Genomic DNA, 26,367 nt, shown 5'->3' with positions numbered 1-26,367 from the left:
CCCTCAATCATAACACATTCTCGTGTACTAATGTATGCTGATGATGATAAGCTTTGTTTATCATATAATGATATAGCGTCGGGATTTAACTTACAGTCGGATATTGATTGTTTTCATGGATGGTGTGAGTACAACCTTTTAAATTTGAACTGCCTTAAATGCAACGTTTTGACATTTTATAGGGTTACTCCTACGTTTATCAGTTACTTTCTTAAAAATACGCCACTTGACCATATAAATTCAGTCAACGATTTAGGTGTTCTTCTTGACTGTAAACTTAAATTTGACTGCCACATTATGTCCACTGTTAACAAGGCCATGAGTGTTCTTGGGTTTATAGAGAGTTGGTCAAAAGAATTTGATGACCCTTATACGACCAAATTATTATTTACCTCCCTTGTCCGTCCTCTTTTGGAATATTGTTCGTCGGTTTGGAGTCCACAATATCAAGTGCACATCGACCTTATTGAGTCGGTATAAAAAAAATTTCTCTTATTTGCCCTGCGTAGTTTGAACTGGGATCAAAACGTAAGGCTACCTTCCTACGAGAGTAGGTTACAATCGCTTAATTTACCTACACTTGTAAACCGTAGAACAATGCTTGGTACTATTTTTATACAAAATCTTATAAGAGGTAACATTGATTCTGCAGCTCTTTTAAACCGCCCAACATTCAACGTTCATGTTAGACTAACACGAAATTATTATCCTCTAAATTTGCCACGATGTACATCAAAGTTTTGACTGCACGAGCCCTTTCGCGTTCTATGTAATAACTATAACAACCTTTATCATTTAATTTGCATTTCAACTTCTATCCTGGTATTAAAAATTAACATTTTAACTCATTTGCTTCGTTCTTAGTTGTGCCTTTTATTTTCACTTGTGTCCCGTCTCTTTTTGTTTTATGTATTTTCCTCGCAAGCTCGCATTTTTTGTCCAAATTGATAATAGGGCTCCATATATATATATAAAATATATAAAGTATATAACGTATATAAAGTATATAAAACATATAAAGTATATAAGATATATACTTTAAAGTGTATATTACTAGCTGTAACGAACTGATTTTGAAGCTCATATGATTGTGTGTTCGTCACTTTAAATTAATATGGCGTTACCTCTCTTAGATCAATAAGAAAATCCGGTCTTCAAATGTTAACAGTTGGTTAACTCTCGCTCTTCTTATTACCACGAATAGGTAGTTGGCTGGTCTCGGTGTCGTCTCGCTATTCCAGTGTTTCCAGTGCTGGACACGCTTATATAGGATTCCAGGACTCCGTTAGTCCTGTTTTCTCTAGACTCTCTTCCTCGATCTCTACAAACTTTATCCAAATGTATTCTATATAAACTTGTTATCACGCGCGTTCACTGCGAATTCAGCAACTGCTTTCTGCAGCACCTTTCCCGGAGGCACCTGAGCGACTGCATTTAGCATTAGAAAAAAAGGAGGTTTTAATTATTTATCAGCCTAGAAATTAACTTGTTGATTTTTTTTAAATTTGTTGTAAAAAGTAATTAGGAAAAATGTATTGCTGTGGAAAAGAACACTTTTAAGGGAGTTATAATTACAGATTTTGGGAAGTCTTATTATGTACACAAAAGTAAAAACGAAGGAATTTGAATAACAAACATTTGGTTTAAAAACAACAAAAAATCTCTTATTTTTGGTTTTTAAAATTTTGGCAATTTTTTCACGCCACTTCGTTTTTGGAAATCTTGTATTCCCCCTTATTAAATGTACATTAACTTATCCTTACATTCACTGTTTAAAAAATATTGGTCTGCTGGAGACTTACCTGGGAATCGTATATATATATTTTTTTTTTAATCATTGGTTTTAATTAATATTCAATGTCAACGTGGGTAACTTCTACCACTTCACATAAAAAAACGCAAGTGAAAAATACAAAGAGGGACGCGTGACTTGCAGAAAAACAACAAGCAACAATAATGAATTTCGCTAATCCGTTGTTGTTCTGTTTTTTTTGGCATGTCCCGTTTGTCTATGATGTTTTGTTGCTCATATAATTAGAGTATTTATGGACATGTTTGACTATGCAATATTTATGTTAAAATATTACTTTAAAATTCACTTGTTATAAATAATAATGATAATAAGAAAATATTTTAGAAGCCGAACAAATTACTTAGTTTTTGTATTTACATTTACCAAAAATTTTGAATTATTTAAAATGCAAGTGTGTACAAAACTCTTGTCAAATTAATTGCTCAGCCTATTTTCCTTCACCCTATTTTCCTTCTTTTCCGCGAATAATAATAATTTAATAAATTTACTGAAAACAAAATATAACGGTCTTTATATATTTTGGCCCTTACCATGGCAGCTACATTATAAAGTCTGTCCGTCTGTCAGTGTATCTGTCTGTATCATACGGACGATACTATGAATAAAAATCGCCGAAGCGTGCCACACCTTATTGAAGGTCCGATTACCAGTTCACAACGACAAAACAAAATCATCATTTGAACGGTTTTGAGAAATTTTGAGTTTAACACTATCGAAAAAGGTGCACTTAGTCATTATTCCATATCTTTGGAATGTTTGAAAATATCTTTACGATGTCTTCACTAATCAACAATAAATTATTATGACTTTTAAAAAAATGTTTTATTAATTGATAATTGAAAATTTTTAATTTTTTTAAGTGTTCTTTACCAGCTATAGAGTTTGAAACCATTAATTCATTGCAACAATGTTAAAAAAAATGGGCCCGGACAAAGGTTTTTTGCAATATCGATTTTACGGAGCGCATACAGCGGTTTTCCATACAAAAACTGAAAAAGACGCGATTGGAACGACATTATTTCAAAGAGAGTTCTAGGCTCTTATTTTGAAAGCCAGACAAAGAGAGCGTTCTACAGCTGCACTCTTATAAGCAGAAAGCGTCAACCAACGACTTAATTAACTTCCATTTGTATTTATTATTACGTGTATATATTACTATTGTATTATTTTAAGCCTGCATGTGTTCGCTTTCGACGGCGCATGACTTAACTTCATATAAGTCGGAAACCTATATCCTACTGCTCATATAGTATAACTGATAGATATCAGGGACTTTGTCGGAATTCGAGCTGTTCATGTTGTTCCCTTAGGCAGTGGTGTTAAAAGAAGAACTATAAGTACTTAAATTTCAACAATTTCGTTATGCTTTTATAAAATGATTAATTTTATAATAAACTTTATTTAAAGAGCAATCGAGTATATTGTTCTGAGTAAAAAATAAGTTATAGGTATCCGATCCCTGTAAAGAAAATATTTGTATATTCTTCATCAGTATCAATAGCCGAGTCGATCCGTTCGTCCGGCTATCGGTCTGTACACGTGATCTCGTAAAGTGTAAGAGCTGGATGGTTGGGATTTCAGATTTAGATTCCTTATCATCGTACGAATTTCTTTACGCGACACGACACCCCACTCTAATTATATAAAAGCCGCCCCCAAACTTAAAAAATTCTTAATTTTAACGCTTATATCTCTAAACTTTAATATATATAGATATATAAAGGGCATTGTAGATTGTTTGAATATAACACGCCCAATTTAACGAGTTAAAACCGGCTAAAACTGTGGTGCCATATTCAGGACAGAAAAAAATTTGTAGCAGCGAATGAAGAAAACAGTTGCAGGTTTTAGAAATAATGCTTATTTACACGCCTTTGAATTACAAATGAGGGAAGAGAGATAAACCGTTTCTTTCGTTGATATAAATTCATAGTTTCAACACGCAATCTCAAAGTTAAAAGTTAAATTTCAAGTTAGGTGCTGCCCAAATATCTTTAGCTGTAGCTAAAACCTTAAGTCAATACACTTGCTGGCATGAGTTTGGTCGGCAAGTATTCGATTTTGATTTTAGAACTTCGCTGCTTCTCTTGGATGGCAGACGTCGATGTGTTTGGTGCGGGAGTTGTACCCAAATTCTAAAGCTTATTTTTGGGTGTATTGGTTGTCTTTGAATACACGGATCCAGTCCCACCCTCTCCCAATGATGGTTAGGAGACTCCTTAAGTAAAGGTCATCTTTGACTGCTCCGGACATGGCCAGATAGCGATGTTGCTCTTTTCCCGTGGCTCTGCTTTCGACAACTCGACTAGTTTTGGCTCCCTTGTAGTTTATTTGGTTGTTTGACTGACTTGTTGGCTTGACTCCTCGTGATGGACTTTTTGTCCAGCTGCCAGCACTCTGGACATACTCGTATATTATATAGGACATACGGGAACCGTTATTTGCCTTTTGTGCACGGCCCGCTGAATCCACTTCGCTTCCAAATTTTAAAGCTTCTTTTTGACCTACTTGTCCTTCATGCGCAGTTTCAACCGAAGTCCTGTCTAATGCTGCCGTCCCGCTGGTTCCCGTGATGCATATGGGACGCCTATGTGCCGCTCCGCTGCAGAGATGTGGCCCTTCCTCATGTGGTCGAAAGTTCACCGCAGCGAGCAAAGTCCGGCGGAGCTCCGTTATTCCCTTTTGCACTCTGGCTCTGCCCGCCAAGTCTCCAAACTCTCACGCTCTCCAAACTTTAACGTTCTCCAAACTCTCACGTTCTCCATCTTTGGCCCCTCAAACTCTCTTCCTCTCCAGTTTAATCTCCCAACTCTCTTCCTCTCCAACCGCTCTTCGCCGCGCCATTACTACGCAAACTCGCTGCATGCTTGGTAAGCGGCCGGCTACTTACTGTTATGGCAGCTGGAATTTGTGAGCGTATTCCCCGCTTCTGCGCCATGACCGTGTTAAAGTTAAGGAAGACGGCACGCACACGCCCCTTCTCAGTCAGACTGACGAAGATGCGACGCAGCCGTAACCACGTCGCCACCACTGGCTTCCCCATGGGCTGCGCAACTCCTCCGATGCTAAATCTTTGGTTGTTTTTCAGGGTTCCTGTTGTTCTTCTGTTATCCATGACGTGTTCATTGTACATGGTTACCTCGTAGTGCCTTGTAGTACCCTTGGGGAATTCTTGGACTACCTTGTAGTATCCTTATTAAATAGTATCTTTTGGTGATCCTTGTAGTTTCGTAGTAACCTTCTTAGAGTTACCCTTGGACTCTTTCCGTGGCACCCCTTCAGAATTTCCTTTCCTCAGTATCCTTTGAGAATCCTTGGGGTTCTAATGTTGTTTTCGTATGTTGTATCTGCTCGTGTTTTGCGTTTTTTGCTTCCTTCTGCTTCCTACGTGGCCAGCTATCGGTAAGTCGAGGTTCCCCTTCAACAACGTTTTCCGTACAGCTTTCGGGACGCACATCTTCCACGTTGCTATTACGTAGTCCGGGTACTATTGCGGCTAGGTCCTTGTCTTTCCGCGCATGTCCTGTATCTAGCTGCATACTGCGGAAGCTTTCGCGTTTTCGAAATGTGTCTATTAGTGGCTGCCTTGACAAAGCGTCTACGACCACGTTGAACTCAACCTTGTGAACCTTCCTGAAGTGCTCTTCAGTAGGAGTAGTTATTCTGAGTACCGTAGAGCACTCGGCTTAAGTAAGAGATAACCTTTTCGCCTCGTTCAGTTTCCTGAGCCAAAATTGGCCCGATGCCGTAGTCGCTCGCGTCCGCCTGCAGGATAAATGGTTATTTAAAATCCGGGCACGCTGGCACGTGGTCTGCTACGAGTCTTGCTTAAAGTCCGAATGGCATTACTCCCCCGGAACTGTTAGCGTAATGTACGGGCTGCAGCTTTTTTTCAGAGGAATTTACTAGAACCCATCCTTCTGGTCAAAACTGTTTATGTAACGTGCCTGCCTCAGTTGGTCGAGAATATAATTAATTCGAGGCATCGGGCAGGCATCGTTTATCGATTTGGCGTTGATTTGCCTAAAGTCGACGCGCAGTCTCCACTTGCCGGTCTTCTTTTTAACCATCACGATGGGAGAGTAGTGTGGGCTTGTTCAGCGCACTTTATCTTACCTCCCGGTGTTCATCGATTCCGCCGCACCTTCCGTCTGCTGTTGCCCCGGTGTCGATCGTGGCCTTGTATGTGCCTCTACCGATCATTACCGGTGCGGACAATTGCTACTCCTCTTTGATTAGCTCGCATGTTAGTTTGGAGAGGTAGGGGATTTCCCGCCTGCTGGCAGCATTCGACGCTCCAGACGCCTACTCTCCCAGGAGTCTCCCGTAGGAGTCGACATCCCCGCGCCCAGTGTCCGTGGCTGCCGCACCTTAGGCAGACCTTATGGGGGTCTGTGATGTGTCATTACCCGTGGCCTCTGTTTTGTGCTTGGCCGCCTCCACACAGTGTTCGTTGGCTGCATCTGTTGCTGTTGTGGTGGTGTTCGTTGGCCTCCTCGTAGTGCTCCTGTTGCCTGCAGCCGTGTGACTTCTTGTAGCGGTTACCACTGGTCATTTCCTTGCGTCTCCTGGTTACCTGTCTCCTCGCATCTTCTGCATGTGATCTGTGATGCTGATGATAACTTGGTCTTCCAAAACTGGTTTCCTTGTGCGAACGCCCTTTGGAAGATCCTTAAACTTTGGATGCATTTCTCCTTGAGGTTCTTTAAGGTGTATCTCAAAGAATTATTGATCTGCATGTCGATCATGTACGCTTTGAACGACTCGCTAAAGACCTGCTTCCATCACCTTACCCGATTCGACAGCCTGAAGAAGAAATCTCTTAGCAGAAAGTATAAATGGAACCTCTCAATGAACTACGCAGAGGTTTTCCATTGCTTGTTGTTGGCGATGAATCATTTCAACACTCTTCCTTTAAGCAATTCTGGCGTAGCTCATGTTGGCGGACTATTCAACTTGTTTTAGGAACAACAACAAATTGAAGCCCTCGGAGACTCCGGAAAAGGTGCAGCAGAAGGCGATGTGGTGCGCGAAAAACCTGATTTGCTCATAGGGGAAGGCAGTCCCCACATAATGGCGAGGAGGTCCCAAGGACCCCGATAACGCCGGGAGATCCAGAGCTCGCATTGTAAACTTAGAAGGAAATAAAATCATAACAATGAAATAAAACCAAAATTATACATTATATTTATATATTTGCTTAGCGCCCATCCTGTGTGTGCTTGTGCTTTTTCTATGCTTAATTTACGATCAACCTGTACTAAACCTGTGCTTTTTCTTCTGCTTAAAAAAACCCTCAAAAAGGTGCTTTAAAAGGGACTGAATCTGTGATAATTTTTGAGCACTGCTGAATCCTAGGATAAATATTACCGCATTATTTTATCGAATAAGCAAACAACGTGTAGACCAGCGTGGTGTGCACTGAAATATGCAAGCAACTTAAAAATGAAGTGTGTCCCTGGACCAACGAGACGATGCTGAAAAATGCTAGGATATTGCAAATTGATGAAATTTTCCTAACTGTGTAGATGCGATTGACAGAAAACATGTTCCCATTAAGGCCTCACCTCAAAGTGGCAGCGCATTCTTGAATTGTAAGTTAGTTTTACTAAGCTGAACAAATCATTTTTGGATTAGACTAATGGTTTTCTTCTTGCAGGGATTCCACTTTATAGTAATATTGGCTGCTATTCAAATGCAGATTCACTTATTTGGATATTGAATCATATGGAAGTGAAGGGTATATGAACGCATTTTCTCATTGTAAGCTTGGAAAAGCCATCCTTCTCGACATGCTGGACTTTCCAGATTACAGACCCCGAATTAAAATCTGGTGCAATGTTACTTGGTGGCAAATGATGCATTTCCCTTATCTAAGCGCATTATTAAACCGTATAGCTTAAAAAACTTTACTAAATAGCTTAAGAAACTTTACTAAAGGTGAGTTGGCTTTCAATTACCGTCTTATCAAGCGCGAATAGTCGTAGGATGTGTGTTTGGCATACTAAGCCATAGGTGGATAGCTGTGCCATCCAAAAAGAACTAAAAATGTTGTCGCTACCTGTTGCTTACTCCACAATTATGTCCCTAGAATATGATCATTGGAGTATAATAATAATGAGCACATTAACACACTACTTAATTCATTTAATTCAATTTACTAAATTTTCTGCCATAGTACAATAATATCCAAAATATAAAAGAGATACCATAAACAACTATGTCAACAGTCAATAAGATTTTATAATTTGTGTATTTTGTTTTTATTTTATTTAACGTTTTATTCCTTGTTTAATGCCTTCAGGGATTCCTCATGAATCAAACTGCTAACTTTTATTATAGCCGGCTGGTCCTATCATATGGCATGTTATTCAAAGGGCTTTTCCAGTATTCAAGTGCTGAAGCAAAGGGTGAAAAAATCTTTTTGATCTTTTCTTTGATACCTTCAAGTATCCGCCGAGCATCTCTACTAGAGTCATGTTTCGGTTTTGGCCGTAGTCGCCTTCTCTTTTTAAAGATAGATCAGAGGTTATTAAAGTCCGATAACATTTAAATATTGCTTACCTAGTCAGTTTGCGAATTCATCGTCGAGATAATCAATTGAATCGTCGTCTTCTTTGATGAAACTGGTAGTGAATGCTTTAAAAAATTTATATTTCATATCCTCTGTGTAATTAATATAAAGGATAGAGGAGTTATGTTCTCTTTGTGGAGAAGTCTGGCAAGAAAGACAAGCGGTCGCCAAACTCCCCAACTTGAGCCATGGCCTTTCACGCAATGAATAAGCTAATTGTTTTCATCACTTGTGAACTCTTTGATGCACTTTTATCTTATTTTTGGTGGGACTTAACTTATAGTGACAACACCCGGCCGTCAATCGAAAATGCTCGATAGCTCAAGAAATATATAGAATGGATTATTTTGAGAGCAATATTTTAGTATTTTTTTTTAGAGGCATGAGACTACCATCCAAAAACTTTAACCAAAATTGGGACACCGAAAATGTTGAGCCTTTTTATACCCTTGCAGAGGGTATAATGATTTCAGTCAGAAGTTTACAACGCAGTGAAGGAGACGTATAATGACCCCATAAGACCCCATAATGTATATATATTCTTGATCAGCGTCACAAGACGAGTCGATCTAGCCATGTCCGTCTGTCCGTCCGTCTGTCCGTCCGTCTGTCTGTCCGTTTCCACGCAAACTAGTCTCTCAGTTTTAAAGCTATCCGGCTGAAACTTTCCCAAAAGTCTTCTTTTTATTGCAGGTAGTATATAAGTCGGAACCAGCTGGATCGGGCAACTATATTTTATAGCTCCCATAGGAACTATCGTGGAAAAAATTTTAAAAAAATTATATCTCTCGTGTTTTTTAACATATACATTTCTAAGCTTGGATATAACATTTTTAAATTAGTTCTGACATTGAATTAAATTTTATCAAAATCGGACGACTATATCATATAGCTCCCATAGGAACAATCGGAAAATTAGTGGTAAAATAATATTGAAAAATGGAAATAACATTTTTTATTTGGTTTTGAATTTCGAATTAAATTTTATTTAAATCGGACGACTATATCATATAGCAGTCAAAGGATTGATCGGATAATTATAACTATGAGGTTTTTTGACATATTATCTAATATTATTGGGAATATATATTTTTATACTCTTAAGAATTTAATAAAATTAATTATTTTTTTTTATAGCTGCAAGGGTATACAAACTTCGGCTTGCCTAAGTTAACTTCCATTCTTGTTTTTATATGAAGTTTTTAGTTTTGGACAACTTTTTGGTTAGTTGAGTACTAGGCCTAAGCAGTCCTTTTCAAACAAATTGTGGACTGAATGAGCGCTTAGTGATGAGCGTTTTGTGGCGATCCAGGGGTCATTAAGTGCTGAATGCATACCCTGCTGTGGTATATTATTATATGATAACAAAAGTCGGCATTAGTACAAGAAAGTGAGTTACGATAAAGAGAAAATCATTTATAAACAGAGTATAATGCAAAGGGTCTGAATGATTGGCTTGATTCACTCCAGGTTTTAATACATGCGGTCGAGTGGCGTATTTTGAAGAAAGTAAATAATAGACTTAGTAGTTCCCCATAAAAAATCATTACCTTGCATTTAAGGCAGGTGAAATTCAAAAGGTAGTAACACCATTTAAATAACTTGAACCTTATAGATTACCAGGAATTTAAATAAAAGAAGAGAGTGGTTGACAGAGTCAAAGGCCTTACTGAAATCTGTATATATAACGTCAGTCTGCATTTTTTTCTTAAATCCATTTATAACAATAGAAGACAATTCGAGTAGGTTAGTGGTGGTCGATTTTTGCTTAACAAAAAGAAGAAAAAATAAAATTTTCCCTGTTTAAGTTATACGGGTAGTTAAAATTAGACCAAGAAACGGTAATGCTGAAGATTTTTTCTTAGCATTAACAAAGTTTTAAAGCTGCTTTAGTTCAGGAGACCTGTCTGACTTTGGAGAAAGTCTATCAGGAACGTTATCATATAAAGAATTTAGAGTCCGCAGTTCTTTCAATATCCAAGCAATCATAAAAAATTTGTCCAAATATATTGGGTAATCTTTTTTTGGGTTCATTACGAAAGCATATAGTTTTAGTTAGAGAAAGTAAAGGAAAGAGACTATCACCGCAGGGGAAACAAATTGTTAATTCCAACGTGGGACGATATCGGTTTTCAGGCGCAACAAGTGGGTCATTTTCTGCTTAGTGAATTTCCTATAAGCTTTATTCTTACTTCCTGTAATTAAAATTTTAACAGACCGTGAATGAGGATATGGCCATATAAACGTGTAGGGACAAGTGAGTCAGTGGAAGGGGACCATGAAATGTCAAGGAGATTAAAACGTCATTATTCCGCGCACTTTTTCCTCTTTAGTCATGTTCATTAGATCTCGTTTCAGTGTGTCATTCCGTAATACCATACGTTGACGTTGCTTAAGTTGATTTTTTTCTAATTTTCTCTTTGATGCTCTACGTTGTCCAAATAATATATATTTCCGTGTCTTTGGGCGCGTAACCAAATTTAATTGTGAAGTGATATGGGACCGCAAGCTGATCGAGAACGTAATGTACGTCTGTGAGAGTAATGTTTTTCTTCATTCCCTTGTCGTCGGTGGCGAAATTTAAAGTTTTCTTTATTTCTTTCACATTTTTAAATAGATTCGTGTTTGAACTAGTCATAAATATATTCTGCAGTTTTAGCCAACAAAGTTTAGCTGTAACATTTCCATAGATCAAAGCCAATTCTGAGGGGCTGACGGATGAGGAGATACCTGCATGCGCTTTTTTTACGTTTTCCATGCTGAGGAGTTGGCATCCGATAGGCCTGCACTAGATAACTCCTTCGTACCATCCACATATCTGCTTGCATTTGAGCAATTCACGTTTCATAGTTATCCGCACAAAGCAGTTCATATAATTTTTTTTATGCTTTGCTATTTGTTTTTTGTATTTTCCCCTTTGGATACTAACAATAAGTGTATGAAATCTTAAACTATTTACTCTAACAGCCATATGACTGATACTGTGCTAAAGGGGACCCGAAAGTTATTGCTGGTTTGGCAGGTCGTTGCGTTGCAGACGAAGGCCTCCTCTCTACTACATGGAATTCGTTTGCTAGCTGGGTTGTGGCTTGGCCTAGGCACCTCGAGTGTCTTAAAATTTTTGTGTCGTTAGCGTAGATGTTGTTAGCTGGTCGTTAATAGAAACATCAATTGTGTATAGGAGGAACAGAGTAGGCCCTAGTGCACTTCCTTGCGGGACTCCAACTTTGATAATGTATTCGTCGGATGTTGTTGAGTTGCACCGTACTGCTAGTGTGTTTTAATTTTGTGCATGAGGCCACATTTTGCTGCAGTATTCCCGATGCTCAAAGGCTGTGCTCTTAGATATGGTATTATGCGAGTTAGTCCTGCAAACTGCTTCTGACTGGGTGGCTGTACGTAGCGTGACATCTGTGTTGGGTTCGTGGGCATACTCCGATCCGGATTTTCTCTCCCTTCTGGCTCTTTACCCTCGGGGTTCGGTCGCGCCGCTCTGGAACTTCACAAATCGGTACCGTAGGCTCTTTTGAAAAATTCCATTCGAGCCCGTACTGGTCGACTGATCTCCCTTATGGCTGATCGCGCCAAGACCTGCTCAATTCTCTCCTGTTAGTTCGGAGATTCCTTGAAAACCCAATCTTGAACGTCTCGTCGTGACAATCTTGTTTCTTATAGGCTCCCACGGTGCTGTTTTCGACGACTCGCCTCGTTGGCTCCCTCCCTTGTTGACTCTTCGACTCTTCTCCTCGTGATCGACTTATCGTGTTCGACTGACCGTAATCGACTGATCCTGCTGCCAGCGCCCTGCGGGTTTATATAGGGCCTCCGGGAACCGTGGTTCCCCTTTTGCGCACTGCCCGACGAAACTCTCCACACCGGGTCCAAAGTCTATGGCTCCTGTTTGACCCTCTTGTCCTTCACGCGCTGTTTCCCGCCGATGCTGCCGTCTCGCTTCCCGTGAAGCATATGGCATGCTTGTGTGCCGCTCCGCTGCCGAGATGTAGCACCTTCTCTCTCGGTCCAAAGTTCCCGGCCGTGCCCAAAGTCCGGCGGCGTCCCTTTTGCACACGGCACTCTCGCTCCACCCGCCAAGTCTCCGCTCTATCCTTCTCCATTCTTGGTCCCAGAAATCTCTTGGTTTCCAAACCCTCTTGCTCTGCAAACTCTTTTGCTCTCCAAACTACCTTGTCGCCAAACCCTTTTGCTCTCCAAACTCCTACGTTCTCCGTCCTTGATCTCCAAACTCTCACGTTCTCCAACCGCTCTTCGTCGCGCCGTCGGTACGCGAATTCGCCGCTTACCTGGTGAGCGACCGGTCATCTGCTGCTGGGATTTGTGTGGAGTTATCCAACTCCTCACACTTTTTTTTATCAGGCTCGTCCACTGATATACTACAATTAAGAAAATTTAAATATACAACTTAGGTCGTATCTATCAACATTTTTGGTTAGATTAAAAACAAACTTATGTACCATAAAATTAAAATATTCGCTAGACATGGCAATACCATCAATTTTGAGTACTCCAGTATAAGTCGAAAAATAAACAAATACAGAGTACAGTACAGTTACAGAGAGTAATCGATTAAAAATACAAGTATGCATGCGATTCAAATAAACATACAAAAGAATAAGATCTAGGAGACTTTACAATACCAGCGGTTATCAAACTAGAATAACTATCTGATTCAGTATCAGAAACTATTACAGAAATCAAAACTGTAATCATGCATCTGTCAGAAGTAGAATTTCTTAAGCAAGCATTTTCACTCATACCTAAGTGTAGTGATAATTGGTGCTCTTAGCTTAGTGGATTCATTAAAAGGAACACATGAAACTATAGCAGTAAGCCCAATAAAAATAAAAATCCGCTTAATCGTTCAATCTGCAGCAAAAACAGAAGACAGCAAGTCAAAATAGTCATGAAATTGAACCGTTGATAAGGGCTTTGCAATCAGGACATATGATAAACGGTGTATCACAAAAACTTTCTTTTTTTTTGCATTTTATTTATTGGATCTTCTCTGAATTGAGACTAACAATAAGTATATAAAATCTTTAACTTAAAATCTATCTGACAGTCACGATGACTGACTTGGTTGCAATCGGTTTCGGTATGAAACCCTGGCTAGGCCTCTGGCGGGCTGGTTTGGATGAGAAGTTAGCTTGGTGTGGTAGGACGTTTTATGTTTTGATATTTCCGGTAGAATACCAAGATCTCTGTGGATGTTGTCGTTCCGAACATTCCAAGGTGCCCCAGTGATATTTCGCGTTTTCCCATAACTGGAAGCCGTAAGTCCAGACTGGCTTAAGCGTTTAATTGTAGAGCAGGACCTTGAAATCCAGGCAGGGGGTGGAGCGAACGTTTATGAGCCAATGGGGGCTATTGGATTTTAGTTTTAGATGAATTTTCGTAGCTTCTATATGTCTCCGCCATGTAAGTCTCCTGGCTATGTGAACGCCAAGGTACGTTCATCGTCAGCTTGTGGAAGTGGCGTGATATTCAAAGTAAGCGGGGGACACGGTGTCTGCTAAGAGTAAACGTTATGTGTTTACACTTTTGTGTATTTATTTTTATACGCCAGTCTGATAACCACCTCTCCACTACCATGAGATGATCAGCTAGTAGTGCTGTTGCCTGAATTGGGCATTTGGACCGACTTATGATCGCGGTATTACCTGCAAATGTAGAAGTAGTTAGGCGGTCGTTGGTGGGAATACCTGCGGTGCAAAGGAGAAATAGATTTGGACCAAGGGCGCTACCTTGGGGAACTCCAGCCCCTATAGTGTAATCGTCGGATAATGTAGTGTTGTAACTCACGGCGAATTCTCTGTTATAAAGGTAGGATTCAAGTATCCTGTGAGTGTTTTCCGGCAGAATAGTTCTGATTTTATGCATGAGGTCATCCAGCCAGACTCGATCGAAAGCCTGTACAACGTCAAGGAATACCGCACTGCCGATATTCGAATGCAGACCATATTTTTGTGGACTTACTATATTGTTCAGTGGCTTTCTCGAAAGCCAAATTGGTGTGCCGGAATAACGTTGTGCCCTTTCAGATATAGTATTATGCGCTTGCGATTAAGGCAATTTTCGAGCCGTTTTGACAGACACAAGAGTAAACTTATGGGTCTGTAAGAAGCTGGTATCGTTTAATCTTTTCCTGGCTTTAGGATCATAATGATTACCGATTTTTTCCATTTTTTTTTGGAAGTAGCCAAGTCGGGTAATCCCTTTGAAGAGTTTACAAATGACCTTTTCAACTTCGGTTGGTTGAAACAGAATTGGCTCCCTCTTAGTTTCAATTCGACTTGACGGCGACGCTAGTTCGAATGAATTTGTTGCAGGGTTTGTAAAGGTGTAAAGCAAATATACGAGCTCTATATTTAACGCTTCTGGCCCAGCTCTTATTAGAATTACTGTTTCGGCCGGCGCACTTAGATTTGGGTGGGCCCTCCACAAGGGATGCTTGGTGCTGGTCGGTGTAAGTTTCTCAATGTACTGGCGTTATTCTTTTAAATCTTCGTGCCTTAGGGCCCTGGTAAGTCAGCGACCAGCTTCCTTAAGACTTTGTTTTAAGGATGGCGATCTGCTGGTTTGCCAAGCACGCCTAAAAAGTCTTTTCATTAAAAGCTTTTCGATTCCAAGTTTAATTTTGTGTTGGTGTGTGTGCCCATCCCTCCCTTGCGGTGTAGAGACATTGGCTACTACAACGAGTACAGACAGTGCATCGGAAAAGCATTCGATGTCATCCTTCTTGTTGAGGTGTGGAGCTAGTTCAATGTGGGAACTTACGTACTTTTTGAGCTTCATCCTGCAAGGGTGCTCGATTGATTTCGCGCTTTAAAGAGTTATTAGCACTGGTGATTGGTCCGATGATAGATTCAAATGCGAATTTGCAAATATTAGGTTGCGAGAAATATTTTTTGTCACATCAAAATTAATTAAATCAGGTCGTTTTCTAGGATCTATAGGCTAGTATGTAGGGCGGCCTGATGAAACGTAGTCCAGTTTGTTGCATGTTTTAATGAGTGCATTATATAGTTGCCTTCCCTTGGGGGTCACAAGGCAGGATCCCCAGTGTGTGTGCTTGGCGTTGTAATCTCCTGCTGATATGAATCGCTTTCCAAGTGTCCATGAATTGGTCTACGGAGACTGAAAAACGGAATGGAAAGTAAGCAGCGGCAATGGCAAGATTGCAGCTGCCCAACTGTAATTTTATCGACGTTGCTTGCAAATAATTTTTTTCAAACCTTTGGTTTGTTTGATGCGGTCTCCTATTAAGATGCAGGTTTCGACATGTGCTTTACCATCTGGAAGATCGGTGCTGTAGATCGTGGATCCCCGTATTTGAAAGTTATATTTGCTGGTGAGATGCGTTTCTGCCAGCAACATAACGTCGATGTAGTTTTCGTTCAGAAAATGAGTTTTTTTAAGGTTTATGCCGGGAAACACCGTTGGGGTTTCACAAAGCTTGGACTGCTGAGATGCAATCATTTGTAACAAGATGTTTTGGTTTTGCATAAGGGTTTGCATGGTGGTTTTCATGAAAGACATAAACTCCATCATATTTTGTTCCAAAGTGATCATCATAGTTTTCATGTTACTTTGTGGCTGTCCCATGACCTACTGCACCTGCACCATCTCCACGTCTAGAGTTTCTACTTTGTACCCTACCACGGTCTTTGGAAGGCGTGGTGTGCCATCTGTGGACTTTATCGTGCAAATTATTGCCGCATGATCACTACCCATATAGGCGTTACTAACCTTCCAGCTGAAACCCGAAGCCAGTCCAGCGCTCACAAATGTGAGGTCAATGATGAAACTTGTTCCGGCTCTAGAGAAAGTCGGTCAAGTACGGCGAAGCTCTCTAGTAGCGCCCTTCCCCTCGCATTTGTTCGGAAGGATCCCCACTCCGTAGCCCAGGCGTTGAAGTCCCCGGCAATTACGGCAGGGCGATTTTCCCGGGCGTCTTCTGCAATCTCTTCGAGCACATTTATTGCCTGGGGGAGGCTAAGGCTTGGCGGCACGTATCAGCTATAGAAAGCTATACCATTCACATGGGCCCTGGCGAAGCAATTTCCGCTTTTTTCCTGCTAATCTGGCGCCTTGGGTTTCCGCAGCTCCATATTGCCGATTTTTTGCTACTATTTGCTAGCCATTCACCGGAGTTTTATTTCTATATTGCTCGCTTATGAGTGCCATGTCTACGTTTTGCTCGATGACATTTTGCTCCAGCAACGGTTGGGCAACCTCGCAGTGGTTTAGGTTGATCTGAAGAATCTTCATTAGCCCCTTAGCCCTTGCAAAGCCCTCCTGAAATACGGACATTTTCCACTCATTGTTGGGTGGTCACAGTCCTTCTCCTTTTTGCGCTTGCAGAGCATACAGCAGGCCTTTGCTTTGCAGCCTCTGGCTTGGTGCTCCTTCGCGCCGCAGTTGTAGCAGCATTTAGAGCAGTCCTCCTGGGATCTGCAGTTTCCTGCTATATGGTTGAATTCCATACACTTAAAACACCTTTTGGGTGTTATCTTTGACCGGATTCTGCACCAGGTCCATCCCAACCTGAGTTTTCCCTTTTTCATGAGACGCTTCCCTATGTCGGACATAACTCTAAGTGTGGCGGTTTGGGTGCCCCCGTACGCCGCCCCTAGCCCTACCGCCGCAGATTCTGTCAGTTCCACATCAAACTGTGACTTAACCGCACATATGACATCCGTTTTGTCCGTGGTCTCGTCGATGTCCTTCACCTCGTTGTCTCAGTCAGCGCTCTGACGTCAACATTGCTGCCCAGGACCGCTTTCAATTTGCTCTGAAGCTCTGCGGTTTATGGGTCAGAGACCTTGTTTAGGACGATTAGGAGTTCCCCCTTTGCTGTTCGCCTGACGGCCTGTACAGCTTGACCTAGGTCTTCCAGCTGTGGATCTGCCTTTACCTTTTTAAGGATGTCCGCGTAGGACCCCCAGTAGATGTTGCGATAACTATCGCGTCATTTCGTGGCGGACGTACCTTGGGCTTCCTCGCCTTCGGTTCTACTTTTTTCCACTCCTGTGGGGGTTTTTGGGGCTTACTGGTGCTCTCGGTCCCTATTTCCCCCTTGGCTAGCTTAGCTTGCCGGCGCCTTATGCATCGCCTTTTTTGCTGGCATGGCTAGCGTTTTCCCAGTTTCATGTCCCCTGGGTCGCTTGCTATTGCCGCTCGCGAGCACTTTTGCGTAGGTTTTTTAGCATTTAGAGCAGTCCTCCTGGGATCTGCAGTTTCCTGCTATATGGTTGAATTCCATACACTTAAAACACCTTTTGGGTGTTATCTTTGACCGGATTCTGCACCAGGTCCATCCCAACCTGAGTTTTCCCTTTTTCATGAGACGCTTCCCTATGTCGGACATAACTCTAAGTGTGGCGGTTTGGGTGCCCCCGTACGCCGCCCCTAGCCCTACCGCCGCAGATTCTGTCAGTTCCACATCAAACTGTGACTTAACCGCACATATGACATCCGTTTTGTCCGTGGTCTCGTCGATGTCCTTCACCTCGATCAGCGTTGTCTCAGTCAGCGCTCTGACGTCAACATTGCTGCCCAGGACCGCTTTCAATTTGCTCTGAAGCTCTGCGGTTTATGGGTCAGAGACCTTGTTTAGGACGATTAGGAGTTCCCCCTTTGCTGTTCGCCTGACGACCTGTACAGCTTGACCTAGGTCTTCCAGCTGTGGATCTGCCTTTACCTTTTTAAGGATGTCCGCGTAGGACCCCCAGTAGATGTTGCGATAACTATCGCGTCATTTCGTGGCGGACGTACCTTGGGCTTCCTCGCCTTCGGTTCTACTTTTTTCCACTCCTGTGGGGGTTTTTGGGGCTTACTGGTGCTCTCGGTCCCTATTTCCCCCTTGGCTAGCTTAGCTTGCCGGCGCCTTATGCATCGCCTTTTTTGCTGGCATGGCTAGCGTTTTCCCAGTTTCATGTCCCCTGGGTCGCTTGCTATTGCCGCTCGCGAGCACTTTTGCGAAGGTTTTTTAGCGGTCACCTTAGCTCTTTCCTGTTCTTCGAGTATGCCTTGCACAGCCGACAGAACTTCTCTCTGAAGATAGTCGATTTCATCGACTATGTCCCGCATAGGGTTTGTGATGGAGCGCTTTCCGTCCATTAGCTTCTTCAGGTCCCTGGGCTTCAATCCAAGTCAGTAAGCTGTTTCAGCACATCCCCTTGCTCTTCATCAGCAGCTTTTGGGCTGCCTTTTTCTACTATTGGGGGGTGCCAGGCTGCGTGCCGATGCTCTCCGCCCTTTTTTCTGGCGATCTCGCCATTACGTTGCTTTGTTTGAATGGGTAAATTGGACATGTTGGCCCAGCAGGGTAAACTGGACAGTGGCGTGTGGAATCCGTCCGCATTAGCCGGCGCCGCCAGTCCTTTGCTTGCCGGCGAACCACCGCCCACCACCAGTCCAACTCCTAGGCTTGCTCCGGTCCCCTACCCACCATATCCCCGCCTGGGGAATTCACCGGTACTGCACTAAAAGTTGGGCCTTTACCCGCCGTGACCTGTTTCTCTTCGATCGGACTTTGCTCGATTATTTAATATAAAAGGAATAAATCTTAGCGGTAAGGTTTAAAAGTTTTTTATTTATAATTTCCCGCGAAGAAATACCGCCCAAGGTGTTCCTACGTGCTACGGCACGCACTTATGTGCTTGGCCTGCACCCTGTCGGAAGCTTGCTGCTATGACACCCGCAGCCCCTTTCGCACACTACGATCAGCTGGTCGCGCAAGCGCTTTTCACCACTGATTTACTGATTGTTCCTAGATGTCGTCCACGACCTCCTGGCCACCAGCTGACGTCAAGGTATGTGTCCAGATGCTCCAGGCCGGATAGCCGGCTGTTCCCTTGGGTTTTTGCTGAAAACTTGGGAAAATAGACGGAGCGATTTTAAAACGCGATCGCACTCTCTGCTTTCACAACTCTCTACTTTTTTTGCACAGAACCGTTTTCTCTTAAAGCCTCTCTAACTTGCAGGCCTTTGCAGCTTTTTAGCTGGTATTTCTTCTGTTTTGCATCGTTTTTGTACTTTGACACTGCTCGGAAATCGTCTTTAGTTTTGGTTTGCAGTTTAGTTTCAATTACATTCCCTTTCATAAGCGGAATAACATGAAAGTTATCTTTTCCGACTAACTCAACTATTTTGTTGACTAGGACATTCGAGATCCTCTCCCGAATTAAGATAGGTGGCAGCTTGAGTTTCCTTGTGGCTAATTCAGACTCTGTTTCAGGCTCAGCCATAATGGAAAATCTATTTTTATTTAATGGCCCGAGATTTTCAGGGCCTTTCTTGGTATGGTTTACTTTGGGCTTATTGCCGTCAGATTTTTTTGGGGGTGTTAGCTTGCGTTTGGAAACATTAATGTAGCGATCCATGATTGTCTGCATGTTCTACCGTAGCTTTGTTTTTGACGTTTGACCGGTTTTTGCACTTGGTTGTGTTGTTGCTTTACCCGCTGCAGAAGAAGAGAGTGGAGTCCCTATTGCATAGTTGGCGACAGAGACCGTTGTAGTTGACGTAGTTGTTGCTGTTGTTGTTGTTGTTGTTGTTGCACTAGGTGGCAGAAACTCGATTAGAGTTTTGCATTGTTCACTTCATGGCCTTTGAGCGTTGAAAAGCAGGGCGGGAGAGCAAGAACTAGCTCTCTGGTTTTCGGCGTTCGGTAAACTTGCACTTTCTTGCAATTTCGGTTTTAGAGTATTACTCGTGACAGAAAAATAAACATTGTTACGGGCCAAATAGAGACGACGTTTGTCTTGCTCTATCTTAATTTTTCACGGGCTTCGTCTTGTTGTTTTTGGCGTTGAGTGCGCTCATCCACATTCTTAATCATTTGATTATTGATAGTGCGTACAGATTAATTGATTAGAACTTTAGTTTACGATTTGCGATAAGCATCGCGAAACGCAAGCCCTCGCGTTTTTGAATTTTTCAAACGTTTTCGACTGATTGTTTTTCCGGAGCGTTAAGAAAACACGTCTACACGCGACCGAAGTGCTGTAAAATAAATAATAACAAACAGCACAATTGACGAAGTTAGGTCTCTTACGAAAGCACAAAATTTCAATACAATGTGTGAGATAAAAACTGTATTCGTCTTCAGTTGTACAGGCGCAATCGGACAAGGATATAGACCCAATCGAAAATATAAATACCGCGCAAATTGCTAGAATAATGGTAACAAATATAATAATTACAACAATTATGGCAACAATAACAATAGAGGCCAATATAAAAAAACTCAAGAGTCTGTGGTAACTCAAACAGAGGCCACAACGATAACAACGGTGATAGCCATAATGTGAGAACTGCTCAGAATACTTCGGTAAAGTCACAATAGCCCTTAGCTACACAGCAATAAATAGATAAAAGGATCAGTCAATTAAACTTAGTGTAAATATATTCATAACATTCACAAATGTAGCTACAGGCAAGGAATACATATTTTTGGTAGGTACTGGTGCAGATATATCTTTGTTAAAAAACAACTCTGACTCTTTTAAGAATATAATTATTGACAACTTAATAAATATTCAGGGAATCAATCAAGGATTTATTCAATCTAAGGGACTGTTATATCTAGAAATACAAACAACTAAATATATTATTCCACACAACTTCCATATTGTTGAATCAACTTTTACTATACCGTGTGAGGGAATTCTAGCAATAGATTTTATAAAAAAAAATAATTGTCAACTAGATTTGAAATCGTGAGCTCGGGGGTAAGCCTGTCGAGCCCCAGTGTACCTCGCTCAAGCACTACGCGGACGCATCCCGGCGTGAGCCCAGTGCGCCAAGTGGAGTTGAGCAGGTCCTGGCGCGATCAGCTAGAAGGAAGAGAAGTCCCGGAGCGGCGCGAAAGAGCCCCGAGAGTCACGAGCCAGAAGGAGAGAAGTCCTGGATCGGCGTATGCCCACGAACCCAGCACAGAAGTCAAGACATACAGCCAACCTGCCAGGAGCAGTTCGCAGGACACCGCCACCAGCAAGCAGGACACCACACCGCAACAGCCACGCAAGGAGAACCGAGCCCGCAGGAACGGAACGGAGAGTACGTGAAAGGGTGAGGTTAGGGTGGAACGTTCGTTTACACGAGGCGCAGAAGCGAAGTGAAGAGCGAGGCAGCTTCCTGGTGTTCCGCCTTGACTGTCCGCACGATCTCAGCGGAAGGCCCGTGGGACCATCCGGACAGAGCAAGGGACAGGCGGTCGGGTATCGAGAGGAGTGATCCTGAAAACCTCGTCAGTCTGTTCACCCTAGTCTGAGATCGGTGACGCTTCCCTAAGCCCGCACGGCTGGCCTTATAGCGAGTCTGAATCGTGGCCGAGCAGTCACCGAGCCAATCGCGTCAGGAGCAAGCAGCGGTCAAGGATATTCAAGGAGCGACAAAACGGGAACACCGTGTCAATGAGGCGAGCGAACATCGAGACAACCCACACCGTCGGAGACAGCAAGACAAGCTATGTATAAAGCCGACTGTAGTTATACCCGCAATAAGCCCACTGCGAACCCGAGAATTCTGTGCTTTTTCACTGAACTACTGGGCGGTCACGTTTATATAAATTTGGTGGGACGAACACACACAATTTACTGAGCTAGCCGCACAAATACCGTAGCGAACAGAAACCAAATAAAATCAGTTCGTTACATCTCATCACATCTCTTCACAAGATCTGCTCATAATAAGACCAACCAATGTAAGCTATCCTATATTACATTACATAAGTAACAGCTCTGGTAACAACACAATAGTGTTACAAGCAAGATCCAAAGTTGTACGAAAGCTTGCGTAAGCTTCAAATGAAGACAGCATTCCGATTCCTAACCAGGAAATTCAACAACTGCAAATGCATTCCTCCGTTTACTAAATACAACTAGTAGCGAACAAATAATTAATATAAATAAGTTGAATTATAAAGCATTATCATAGTCCGAAATTAATTAAAAAACTAGAACGAATGATATTATGTCAATATTAACCAAAAATTTTACAAAATCATTTACTAAACAATTAAAAGAACTTTGTTGTAGTTACACAGACTTATTCGGACTTGATACCGAATAATAAGAATTAATTTTTATAAAAAATTATAGAATTCCTCATAGTCAAAAAAAAGAAAATTCAAGATCAAAATATTTCTCTATTTTTGGATTCTGTTCCCAGAAGTCAATTTCAAATTAAATTTAAATGAATGTCACAGAACGTTAAATGAATACACACGTTCATATATATCGGTTGATAAAAATTAGGACGTATGGATCCAATATTTTGTATACTTTTTCAATACGACCCCATCTATGGCACATAATTATTGTCCATATGAACTTGTCCTTGGTAAAACAAGCATTTTACCAACAAATTTTAATAGCAAATTTTAAAACCCATATACAATATAGATGACTATGCTAGGGAAAGTAAATGTAGATTAGAAATAGCATTTAAAAGAGCAAAAATTATGTTAGAAGAAAACAAGATAAGGAATATGAAATGATATGACAAGAACGTAATAAACGTAAATATGTCAAGAGGAAATAAAGCCGTATTAAAAAATGAAACTGTGCATAAATTAGATCAAACATATTTAGGACCCTATATGGTAAAAAAATTAAAAGATAATGATGAACTTGTTATTTTCGGAAGTAGTTTATGATTAGTGTTCCAATAAACAACCATGCAGACCGCGCAACAGCACGGAAAGTATCCTCTTGATTTTGTACCCTTTTTCCAAGGCTCTTCTACATTTCCAGCGATCAAACCACCTCCAATTCAACTTTTGCCATTTACATTATAACATATAAATGAAATTATTTAATAAATAAAATAAATTTATATTATGCTAAGTCTTATTCAGAATTAATCATTTTTACAGAAGCCTAGTGGACTCATCTGCCCGAATCAGATGTCCGTATTTTTTGTTCGGGCAGATGGGTCACTAGGCTGGTCTGGAGTCTGGAATAATAACTTCGAATCTATTTTGTTTTTTCACACTTTATAGATTGCCACTACATGCTTAAAAGTGGTCTTCTAAGTCTTTGAAGTGGCGGTAAGGACGCGAATCAGTAAAATACGGTGGTTGCGGAACGAAATCGGTCGAATATTTTGCGAAATGATCGCGAACATCGAGTGCTGTGTAAAACGGTGGATTTTCGAAGTTCAAAACCCAAAAGTTGTTGTTGCCGATAGTTTACCTAAACGGCGCATAAAGTTGAAAGCTCAAAATATATGGCCGGGAAGTGGGTATAAATTCTTTCTAGATGCCTTTGCACTGGTGGACAATTGTTATCTTTAATATAGTATATATATAATATAATAATATAGGTGGTTGGGTGTTTTTATTTGGGTGGCGCTCTTGAAGATTGTGGCACCACAGCTTTATGCTAGAATACTAATTTTAGCTGAGACGTGCTGGTCATATAAAAAAAAATCGTTACCTGATTGTTCTTCTTACCTCTTCGTTAAGATCTTGAACCAAATTATTCATATCATTATTTATTTCTTCAAGAAGTGGATTACCAATCGTTGCATCTGATTCACCTAAAAAGGCGAATATATTATCCAAGTCAACGCTGTCCTGATGGATTAAAGATTCAGTTGAAGTAGTTTTAGAGTTATTGTCTTTGTCAAATGGTTTTGAAAGGCTTTGAGCATTATCTGATATATGAGCCAGTACGTCTATTTCCTCTTGTATTAATCTGAAATGTAGAAAATTTTGAAAGTCGTGAGAGAAGGTTTCCATTTCTTAGCTTAATATTTTTTTACAATTATTTTTTATAACTATGCAGAGGAGTGAAGAGATGATGTTAATCACTAAAAAATAGGTAGTTAACATAAGTAAAAAGTTCAGAAGTCAATGTGGTAAAGTGGTAACTTTAATTGTATTCTTAATTTTTTGTGTTAATTTAATTTGTTGTCTGCAAAATACCAAGAGCGAGTCATATTTTATATTAAGAATTGATAACTTTCTAAAAACTAGTTATGCAAGTAAGACTACTTTTTTAGTTTTAGGTTTTCAGGTTAATTAATTGGTATTAATGAAACAAATTCATTTCAGTTACAATTGAAAGTTGCGGAAACCACAGTTTTTAAGTGTGAAAACTTTCTTTTTTGGTCGGACGGTTTTGCGCGAATTGTGGGCGGATCCTGAAGCAAACATGCGCTGCGGAGGAAGCTTGAAGTATATTGAAACATATTAATGTAGTATTGTAAGGGCTGTTACACAACCTACATCGTGATTACACGCTGATAATATGTGCCCATGACCCAAACAATTTAAGCAAAGAGCCAAATGTTCTACAAAGTGGAAGCGATCCTAAATAGGAAGAGTATGCTCTAAGCGAGTGATTGATATCCTTCCAGCCTAAGCAACTGCTGTCAGATGGTTTCCGCCAGTTGGAAACCAACCTAGATTCTTTCTGTGACTCAGCAAAGCCCTTTAAAGAACTACATTCCAAAAATTTGCAGTGTCAGCTAAGAATTTATCCCATGTTGGTAGCCACTATCTGATTTTGTCATTTCTTAAACATTAAAAATGTTAGTAATACGCTCAAATAAAAAAATTAAGACATTTTTATCATACCTGTCCATTAATTGATTAAGATTGGGTTAATTTTCTCAACAAATAATTTACTAAATGGAGGCATAAAACGGTTCAAATTAACATACTTTCCATTAAAGTTTGGCTGAACACCAGATTTTATTGGAAAACGCTTTTCAAAGAGGCATTAAATAGACTCGTGTCTTTCTGACGTTGAGCGGTTTTCCATTAATTCATTCATTTTCATTCTTCAGAGTTTTTTATTTAACCGAGCCACATCATACAGATTTTATATCTCACTTTGTACCTGAATATTAACGGCTTCCTCAAAGTTTTCGTCTAATCTGCATTAAAGGTTCGAGGTTTAGTATTTTCTAGATGGCGTGACATAGTATTAAGCTGTTGTCTAAGTGCAATAAACTGGTTATCAATTGTTGGGGAAATCATATTTTAAAATAACTCAAACGAATAAAAGATCTGTAAATCTAGCTAAGGTCGCTGATAGAATCGATTAGCAAATCAGATTGAGTTAAATTGGTTTTGTACAAAAGAGATATAAGGAGGGAACCACCCAAACTAGTCTCTCAGTTATAAAGCTATCGGGCTGAAACTCTTCCAAAAGTCTTCTTTCTTTTGGTAGGTAGTATCTAAGTCGGAATCAGCCGACCAACTATATCTTATAGCTCCCATAGAAAAGATAGGGAAAAAATATATCTTTGGTGTTTTTTAACATATAACCGTTTTAGCTTGGAAATATTAATTTATATTTAGTTCTGAATTTCGAATTGAATTTTACAAAATTCGGACGATTATATCATATAGCTGTCTGGGAACGATGGTAAAATTGGTGGGTTAATAATAAGAAACAAATGATAGCTTTGGTGCTTTTCGACATATGATCTTATACTATTGGGAAAATAATTTTTTCGAATTAAATTTAATAAAAATCAGGCGACTCTAATATATAGCTGTCTGTGAAACAGAGATAATGAAAAATGTACTAATGTAATAATGTACTATCAGATTAAATAAAGTTCCAACGTCGAAGCCAAAACTGTACCCTTGTGTCTTTTGATCCAATGAGCATAGCTACAAGTCCTGTCACGCTCGCCAATGTTGAAGTTTCCAATTAAGGAAATAATAAATTCGTCCAACCCACTTACAAAAAGGTTTATTTTCGACTGACTTCATGGAGAGCTACCGACTTTGTATTTAATATAAGTATAAAGAAAACTTAGAATAAGGGTCGGGTTATAGAATAACATATTGCTGTTTACATTAAACAAAAAATTTGGAATATAACCCATTTCACTATTTGGTCGCACCCAATGGTGCTCAACATGACCAGCACCCAACAAATCAGTACCAGGTGCTTAGCGTCACCCACTGGCTATGAGAATTGCGGATCAGCAT

At 40.6% G+C, this 26,367-nt stretch overlaps 1 protein-coding gene across 1 annotated transcript in view; it reads right to left on the bottom strand.

Annotated features, from left to right (window-relative positions):
• The window catches only part of LOC108029318 (unconventional myosin-VIIa), a 792,260-nt gene that overhangs the window by 106,591 nt on the left and 659,302 nt on the right, over positions 1-26,367 (bottom strand). The window contains exon 12 of the mRNA XM_050890354.1: positions 23,869-24,112. Within this exon, the coding sequence (XP_050746311.1) occupies positions 23,869-24,112 (244 nt within the window). The remainder of the gene's footprint in view (positions 1-23,868; positions 24,113-26,367) is intronic.

The sequence above is a fragment of the Drosophila biarmipes genome, unplaced genomic scaffold (genome assembly GCF_025231255.1).
Source record: "Drosophila biarmipes strain raj3 unplaced genomic scaffold, RU_DBia_V1.1 ptg000022l, whole genome shotgun sequence".
NCBI classification, from domain to species: domain Eukaryota; kingdom Metazoa; phylum Arthropoda; class Insecta; order Diptera; family Drosophilidae; genus Drosophila; species Drosophila biarmipes.
Note: the sequence above shows the minus strand (reverse complement) of the source record. Positions and strands in the feature narration are given on the sequence as shown.